Source organism: Pelobates fuscus, chromosome 6 (assembly GCF_036172605.1).
Source record: "Pelobates fuscus isolate aPelFus1 chromosome 6, aPelFus1.pri, whole genome shotgun sequence".
NCBI lineage: Eukaryota > Metazoa > Chordata > Amphibia > Anura > Pelobatidae > Pelobates > Pelobates fuscus.
Genome location: NC_086322.1, coordinates 11,662,790 through 11,672,586, shown reverse-complemented (window position 1 = coordinate 11,672,586; position 9,797 = coordinate 11,662,790). Strand labels below are relative to the sequence as shown.

The following is a 9,797-nucleotide window of genomic DNA, read 5'->3' as shown; positions in this document are numbered from 1 at the left end:
TTCTCTGCATTCAGGGCTGCATAATGTGAAAAATATTTCCTGTAAGAAAGCTTAATATTAATAATAAAATAAACTAACTAATAAACAATATAGGTGGCATTTTGATTAGGTGTCAAGTTAATTATAGGCAAAAACTGTAAAGCATTGCAACCATTGCTATTTGTCCTTTGTGTTTATTGAATGTATATTGCATTTTGTTATCATGGTAAATGCTGTGTTAATGTTAATTCTATGTTTTATTAAACATTTCCCACAATTTTGATTCCTGCTTCAAAAGGTTTATTGTGGCTGTTCGAAACGTGTTTATTTTACTTATCAGATCTATTTCTTACGGAATATTGCTTCACATTACATTAAATAAACCCCTGCAGATATTAACAGAAAGCAATTTACATTATATAAAATACATTAACACGTGTTCTGGGTCTGAGAGTCAGCAATGAAATATCCTCAAAGTAGGACTATACAGCTTCAATGGACCCTAATAAAATGTCTCTGTCGGTGTAAGTTCCTGGTTATCGCTAATATCTGAATGGGGTGCAAGGGGTATCTTACCACTACAGGTTCAGGATCATGAAAGCTAATAGTACATCATGTAGGCATGTTCTCCTGTTACATCATGTCCTCATAGCTAGGGTGAGCAGAAGCACTATACCCCACTCCCTCTAGCATGTAAACTCACTGAGCAGGCCCTCAATCCCTCTGTTACTGTGTCACTATACCCCACTCCCTCTAACATGTAAACTCACTGAGCAGAACCCTCAACCCCTCTGTTACTGTGTCACTATACCCCACTCCCTCTAGCATGTAAACTCACTGAGCAGGCCCCCAATCCCTCTGTTACTGTGTCACTATACCCCACTCCCTCTAGCATGTAAACTCACTGAGCAGGCCCTCAATCCCTCTGTTACTGTGTCACTATACCCCATGTGGCGAAACCAACTTCGCCACTGTGAACTGGAGAAGCCTGGTTGCTAGCCTCCTGCCCTGCGACTATGGCCCCTGGACATATTGTACTGGAAAAACTATACTTGGGCAGGTAATAATTTATATTGCTGCTACTGGCCCTTTAAAATCAGCGATGGACATATTGGGACTTTTGGGACTAATGTCCCTTTAAGACTTTGTAACATATCACAGTAATACTGTCTTAAATATTATGTAGGTATTTATGTGTTCAGTTAAACTGGGGATATGTAGAAATGTGTGTTTTATGTGTTAAATGTATCAGTATGTAATTTTATGTCTTTTACTGTCTTTTTGTAACCATGTGGTTAATGGAGTCTGACTCTAGTCCTAGATAATTGGATTACTTCTCCAATTATCTCCAGGGCAGAAGGGAGGAAGCCGGGATGCATTGTGGGGGATGTTTTACTTCTGTTTGAGCCAGATTGTGCCATGCTGCAAGCCAGGGCCCAAAAGATACTTTTAGTAACTTTTGAGCCCCTGGTCGGATTCATGCCATTTTTTAATATGTTGTTCCCCTGAATGGATTGATTGTGGATATGTATTTTTATGTGAATGTGATGTATGGTTTAAAAGTTATGAAAGTTGTGTAAAAGTATATTTTAAACTGTATGCATAATGGGATTATGTGTCACACTAAGGGGAGGGGATGTGTGGGAGGTAACATCTATGTCATTGGTTATTTTATGCCTCCCCCTGGGTGTGGCCTGTATGTGTGAGATGGAAATAAAAGCCGGGCTGGATGAGCCAGTCTGTTGTTGCTGTTTAACCCTGAAGCTGGAGTGTGTCTCTTTCTTGGGGGGAAAGGGGACTGTATGCCGACTGCCAGGAGTGTAAGCTGTTCATATTGCTTTTCCTGTTCGGCTGCTTCCAAGGTTAGTGTGTCTGCTGTTCGAGAGTTGGTGAATTCGTGCAGTTTGGGAGTTCGGGAAGTTGGTGCTTATGGTAGCTGCTGGTCTATCTAAAAGGGGATTATCGCCTAAACGGATTTTTCCCCTTTTATGCTGAAACGGTCCGTTACACCCCACTACCACTAGCATGTAAGCTCATTGAGCAGGCCCTCAATCCCTCTGTTACTGTCACTATACCCCACTCCCTCTAGCATGTAAACTCACTGAGCAGGGCCTCAATCCCTCTGTTACCGTCACTATACCCCACTCCCTCTAGCATGTATACTCACTGAGTAGGCCCCCAATCCCTCTGTTACTGTGTCACTATACCCCACTCCCTCTAGCATGTAAACTCACTGAGCAGGCCCTCAATCCCTCTGTTACTGTGTCACTATACCCCACTACCACTAGCATGTAAGCTCATTGAGCAGGCCCTCAATCCCTCTGTTACTGTCACTATACCCCACTCCCTCTAGCATGTAAACTCACTGAGCATGGCACTCAATCCCTCTGTTACTGTGTCACTATACCCCACTCCCTCTAACATGTAAAGTCACTGAGCAGGGCCCTCAATCCCTCTGTTACTGTGTCACTATACCCCACTGCCTCTAGCATGTAAGCTCACTGAGCACGACCCTCAATCCCTCTGTTACTGTGTCACTATACCCCACTCCCTCTAGCATGTAAACTCACTGAGCAGGCCCTCAATCCCTCTGTTACTGTGTCACTATACCCCACTCCCTCTAACATGTAAACTCACTGAGCAGGCACTCAATCCCTCTGTTACTGTGTCACTATACCCCACTCCCTCTAGCATGTAAGCTCACTGAGCCGGGCCCTCAATCCCTCTTTTCCTGTGTATCCAACTTGTCTGGTTACAACTACATGTCTGTTCGTCCACCCATTGTAAAGCGCTGCAGAACTTGTTGGCCCCTTATAAATAATAATAATCATACAGTTATTGTACAATATGATCTCTTATTGCATCATAGAGTTATTATATAATCTGATTTCCTATTACATCATATTGTTATGGTATACTCTGATCTCTTATGACATCATGTCCTTATTCTATACTCTGATCACTTATCACATCGTGCCATCAATGTATGCCATGATTGTCCCACAGTATTTGTATATTAGGTGTACAATGATCATTCTATCCATGAATTTTAATGAATGAAGGAAACTCTCAGAGGAGGTGAAGACTTCTATTGGGTTGGACTCTGGTCACTGCCAGAACAAATAAATGAATCTTGGTGGAAGACGTCTTCTATTGATGATGGTTGTGAGTGTCTGGATTTTTCTAAACCAGGGCAGCTATGAGCAAATGGGTTGGTACATTGTGATCAGGAACCTCATTGCCAAATAACGTTTGAAATGAGCACGCATTGTCGTTGTTCTTGGAGTGTGCCTTTTAATAACATCTATCTGGTGCCAATATCTTCCTCCTTCTATATCTCCTCGGTTGACTTAGATACAAATGCAAACTGCCAAGCATAATCAGTGACAACAAGGCTGAAGATATTCGGCTTCCAAAGAAAATCCAGGCTGTGGTATGAAGATCTACGCTGGTGGAGTTATCCGAACAGATACAGTGAGCCAATGTCCGTGGCTTATGGGATGTTTTATTTTCATCTGGAAGAGACGTACATGAAGGAATCATCACAGGCTTTACAAACTGTAAAGAAAGAGTAAGAAAAAGCAAGCAATAGATGGAAATAGGTGGAAGAGAGAGCTTTCTTGAAAAAAAAAGAATATGATAAAATGGGGAATGATATGTCTAGAGTATAGAGTCAGTGTATAGAAACACATGCCACTGGAGTTACAGCGTAAGTCGAAGCATCGTCAGAGAACATTCTTAATGACCCTCAAAATAAAGACAGAAGGTGATTTTCTTTCCCATTTTTTTCCCTCTTTTTGTAACATAGTAGAACTTAGTTTATTGCAGCTGCTTTAAGCACTAGGTAACAGGCCTTCCTGTGTGACTCCACAAGCACACATTCAATAGTGATTTTAAACCGTTAGTGAATGTTTCATGCTGTAGATTTTATTTTAAAACCGTTTCTTTTTTTCCAGGATGTAAAAGCATTTCATAAATACAGGATCTCAGTAAGTCATAGTCTGTTTTTATAGAATGCCATTACATTTCGGAAGTAAAGAAACGGTTTTAGAATGAAAGCTACAGCCAGTCCTGTTTGAGTGGGACACTTTATTAATGGTTTAAATAACTGGGGAACAAAGAGGGTCTACTCCTGATACATTAGGTGTACTTTTTATTTTGCAATGTTAACCATGATAATGTTACATTCACTTGGATACATCAAAACGCATTCTAATTTATCTGCAATGAAATCATTATGAATTACTAGTACTCACTATATCGATGGGCCGTTTGCTTCATTTGATCATTACTAATTGTATTTTCTGATATGTTTATACAAATATTAATTGTATTTATTCCATACAAAATTTACTTGAAATTCTAAACTGTGATTTCCAGCCATTTCTACATTGCAATAATTTGGGCTCTTCCTGTCCTTACTTTGTTCAGGGTGCACCACAGTATGCCTACGGCACGCAATCTAATGGGTCACTGCATCGGACAGAACACCGGTTCTGCATCCACACTAATTATTAAGACAATACGGACTCGATTCCTTTACATTCTGTCATTAAGTAACAATGCAAGCCCCGGCTCCCATGATGCTTTGCCAGTATTAGGCTGAGAGGGTTTAACTCTCAAATCTAATTATTAAGACAATACGGACTCGATTCCTTTACATTCTGTCATTAAGTAACAATGCAAGCCCCGGCTCCCATGATGCTTTGCCAGTATTAGGCTGAGGGGGTTTAACTCTCCAATCTAATTATTAAGACAATACGGACTCGATTCCTTTACATTCTGTCATTAAGTAACAATGCAAGCCCCGGCTCCCATGATGCTTTGCCAGTATTAGACTGAGGGGGTTTAACTCTCCAATCTAATTATTAAGACAATACGGACTCGATTCCTTTACTTTCTGTCATTAAGTAACAATGCAAGCCCCGACTCCCATGATGCTTTGCCAGTATTAGGCTGAGAGGGTTTAACTCTCCAATCTAATTATTAAGACAATACGGACTCGATTCTTTTACATTCTGTCATTAAGTAACAATGCAAGTCCTGACTCCCATGATGCTTTGCCAGTATTAGGCTGAGAGGGTTTAACTCTCCAATCTAATTATTAAGACAATACGGACTCGATTCCTTTACATTCTGTCATTAAGTAACAATGCAAGCCTCGGCTCCCATGATGTTTTGCTAGTATTAGGCTGAGGGGGTTTAACTCTCCAATCTAATTATTAAGACAATACGGACTCGATTCCTTTACATTCTGTCATTAAGTAACAATGCAAGCCCCGGCTCCCATGATGCTTTGCTAGTATTAGGCTGAGGGGGTTTAACTCTCCAATCTAATTATTAAGACAATACGGACTCGATTCCTTTACATTCTGTCATTAAGTAACAATGCAAGCCCCGGCTCCCATGATGCTTTGCCAGTATTAGGCTGAGAGGGTTTAACTCTCCAATCTAATTATTAAGACAATACGGACTCGATTCCTTTACATTCTGTCATTAAGTAACAATGCAAGCCCTGACTCCCATGATGCTTTGCCAGTATTAGGCTGAGGGGGTTTAACTCTCCAATCTAATTATTAAGACAATACGGACTCGATTCCATTACATTCTGTCATTAAGTAACAATGAAAGCCCCGGCTCCCATGATGCTTTGCTAGTATTAGGCTGAGGGGGTTTAACTCTCCAATCTAATTATTAAGACAATAAGGACTCGATTCCTTTACATTCTGTCATTAAGTAACAATGCAAGCCCTGACTCCCATGATGCTTTGCCAGTATTAGGCTGAGAGGGTTTAACTCTCCAATCTAATTATTAAGACAATACGGACTCGATTCCTTTACATTCTGTCATTAAGTAACAATGCAAGCCCCTGCTCCCATGATGCTTTGCCAGTATTAGGCTGAGGGGGTTTAACTCTCCAATCTAATTATTAAGACAATACGGACTTGATTCCTTTACATTCTGTCATTAAGTAACAATGCAAGCCCCGGCTCCCATGATGCTTTGCCAGTATTAGGCTGAGGGGGTTTAACTCTCCAATCTAATTATTAAGACAATACGGACTCGATTCCTTTACATTCTGTCATTAAGTAACAATGCAAGCCCTGGCTCCCATGATGCTTTGCCAGTATTAGGCTGAGGGGGTTTAACTCTCCAATCTAATTATTAAGACAATACGGACTCGATTCCTTTACATTCTGTCATTAAGTAACAATGCAAGCCCCGGCTCCCATGATGCTTTGCTAGTATTAGGCTAAAAGGGTTTAACTCTCCAATCTAATTATTAAGACAATACGGACTCGATTCCTTTACATTCTGTCATTAAGTAACAATGCAAGCCCTGACTCCCATGATGCTTTGCCAGTATTAGGCTGAGAGGGTTTAACTCTCCAATCTAATTATTAAGACAATACGGACTTGATTCCTTTACATTCTGTCATTAAGTAACAATGCAAGCCCCGGCTCCCATGATGCTTTGCCAGTATTAGGCTGAGAGGATTTAACTATCCAATCTAATTATTAAGACAATACGGACTCGATTCCTTTACATTCTGTCATTAAGTAACAATGAAAGCCCTGGCTCCCATGATGCTTTGCCAGTATTAGGCTGAGAGGGTTTAACTCTCCAATCTAATTATTAAGACAATACGGACTCGATTCCTTTACATTCTGTCATTAAGTAACAATGCAAGCCCCGGGTCCCATGATGCTTTGCCAGTATTAGGCTGAGGGGGTTTAACTCTCCAATCTAATTATTAAGAAAATACGGACTCGATTCCTTTACATTCTGTCATTAAGTAACAATGCAAGCCCTGACTCCCATGATGCTTTGCCAGTATTAGGCTGAGAGGGTTTAACTCTCCAATCTAATTATTAAGACAATACGGACTCGATTCCTTTACATTCTGTCATTAAGTAACAATGCAAGCCCCGGCTCCCATGATGCTTTGCCAGTATTAGGCTGAGGGGTTTTAACTCTCCAATCTAATTATTAAGACAATACGGACTCGATTCCTTTACATTCTGTCATTAAGTAACAATGCAAGCCCTGGCTCCCATGATGCTTTGCCAGTATTAGGCTGAGAGGGTTTAACTCTCCAATCTAATTATTAAGACAATACGGACTCGATTCCTTTACATTCTGTCATTAAGTAACAATGCAAGCCCTGACTCCCATGATGCTTTGCCAGTATTAGGCTGAGGGGGTTTAACTCTCCAATCTAATTATTAAGACAATACGGACTCGATTCCATTACATTCTGTCATTAAGTAACAATGCAAGCCCCGGCTCCCATGATGCTTTGCTAGTATTAAGCTGAGGGGGTTTAACTCTCCAATCTAATTATTAAGACAATACGGACTTGATTCCTTTACATTCTGTCATTAAGTAACAATGCAAGCCCTGACTCCCATGATGCTTTGCCAATATTAGGCTGAGAGGGTTTAACTCTCCAATCTAATTATTAAGACAATACGGACTCGATTCCTTTACATTCTGTCATTAAGTAACAATGCAAGCCCCGGCTCCCATGATGCTTTGCCAGTATTAGGCTGAGGGGGTTTAACTCTCCAATCTAATTATTAAGACAATACGGACTCGATTCCTTTACATTCTGTCATTAAGTAACAATGCAAGCCCCGGCTCCCATGATGCTTTGCCAGTATTAGGCTGAGGGGGTTTAACTCTCCAATCTAATTATTAAGACAATACGAACTCGATTCCTTTACATTCTGTCATTAAGTAACAATGCAAGCCCCGGCTCCCATGATGCTTTGCCAGTATTAGGCTGAGGGGGTTTAACTCTCCAATCTAATTATTAAGACAATACGGAATCGATTCCTTTACATTCTGTCATTAAGTAACAATGCAAGCCCTGACTCCCATGATGCTTTGCCAGTATTAGGCTGAGAGGGTTTAACTCTCCAATCTAATTATTAAGACAATACGGACTCGATTCCTTTACATTCTGTCATTAAGTAACAATGCAAGCCCCGGCTCCCATGATGCTTTGCCAGTATTAGGCTGAGAGGGTTTAACTATCCAATCTAATTATTAAGACAATACGGACTCGATTCCTTTACATTCTGTCATTAAGTAACAATGCAAGCCCTGGCTCCCATGATGCTTTGCCAGTTATTAGGCTGAGAGGGTTTAACTCTCCAATCTAATTATTAAGACAATACGGACTCGATTCCTTTACATTCTGTCATTAAGTAACAATGCAAGCCCCGGCTCCCATGATGCTTTGCCAGTATTAGGCTGAGGGGGTTTAACTCTCCAATCTAATTATTAAGACAATACGGACTCGATTCCATTACATTCTGTCATTAAGTAACAATGCAAGCCCTGACTCCCATGATGCTTTGCCAGTATTAGGCTGAGAGGGTTTAACTCTCCAATCTAATTATTAAGACAATACGGACTCGATTCCTTTACATTCTGTCATTAAGTAACAATGCAAGCCCCGGCTCCCATGATGCTTTGCTAGTATTAGGCTGAGAGGGTTTAACTCTCCAATCTAATTATTAAGACAATACGGACTCGATTCCTTTACATTCTGTCATTAAGTAACAATGCAAGCCCCGGCTCCCATGATGCTTTGCCAGTATTAGGCTGAGAGGGTTTAACTCTCAAATCTAATTATTAAGACAATACGGACTCGATTCCTTTACATTCTGTCATTAAGTAACAATGCAAGCCCCGGCTCCCATGATGCTTTGCCAGTATTAGGCTGAGGGGGTTTAACTCTCCAATCTAATTATTAAGACAATACGGACTCGATTCCTTTACATTCTGTCATTAAGTAACAATGCAAGCCCCGGCTCCCATGATGCTTTGCCAGTATTAGACTGAGGGGGTTTAACTCTCCAATCTAATTATTAAGACAATACGGACTCGATTCCTTTACATTCTGTCATTAAGTAACAATGCAAGCCCCGGCTCCCATGATGCTTTGCCAGTATTAGGTTGAGAGGGTTTAACTATCCAATCTAATTATTAAGACAATACGGACTCGATTCCTTTACTTTCTGTCATTAAGTAACAATGCAAGCCCCGACTCCCATGATGCTTTGCCAGTATTAGGCTGAGAGGGTTTAACTCTCCAATCTAATTATTAAGACAATACGGACTCGATTCCTTTACATTCTGTCATTAAGTAACAATGCAAGCCCCGGCTCCCATGATGCTTTGCCAGTATTAGGCTGAGAGGGTTTAACTCTCCAATCTAATTATTAAGACAATACGGACTCGATTCCTTTACATTCTGTCATTAAGTAACAATGCAAGCCCCGGCTCCCATGATGCTTTGCTAGTATTAAGCTGAGGGGGTTTAACTCTCCAATCTAATTATTAAGACAATACGGACTTGATTCCTTTACATTCTGTCATTAAGTAACAATGCAAGCCCTGACTCCCATGATGCTTTGCCAGTATTAGGCTGAGAGGGTTTAACTCTCCAATCTAATTATTAAGACAATACGGACTCGATTCCTTTACATTCTGTCATTAAGTAACAATGCAAGCCCCGGCTCCCATGATGCTTTGCTAGTATTAGGCTGAGGGGGTTTAACTCTCCAATCTAATTATTAAGACAATACGGACTCGATTCCTTTACATTCTGTCATTAAGTAACAATGCAAGCCCCGGCTCCCATGATGCTTTGCCAGTATTAGGCTGAGAGGGTTTAACTCTCCAATCTAATTATTAAGACAATACGGACTCGATTCCTTTACATTCTGTCATTAAGTAACAATGCAAGCCCTGACTCCCATGATGCTTTGCCAGTATTAGGCTGAGGGGGTTTAACTCTCCAAT

At 40.7% G+C, this 9,797-nt stretch overlaps 1 protein-coding gene across 1 annotated transcript in view; it reads right to left on the bottom strand.

Annotated features, from left to right (window-relative positions):
- Positions 1-2,837: 2,837 nt before the first annotated feature.
- Positions 2,838-9,797, bottom strand: part of LOC134615274 (uncharacterized) — a 90,513-nt gene continuing 83,553 nt past the window's right edge. The window contains exon 4 of the mRNA XM_063459761.1: positions 2,838-3,494. Within this exon, the coding sequence (XP_063315831.1) occupies positions 3,274-3,494 (221 nt within the window). The 3' untranslated portion in view covers positions 2,838-3,273. The remainder of the gene's footprint in view (positions 3,495-9,797) is intronic.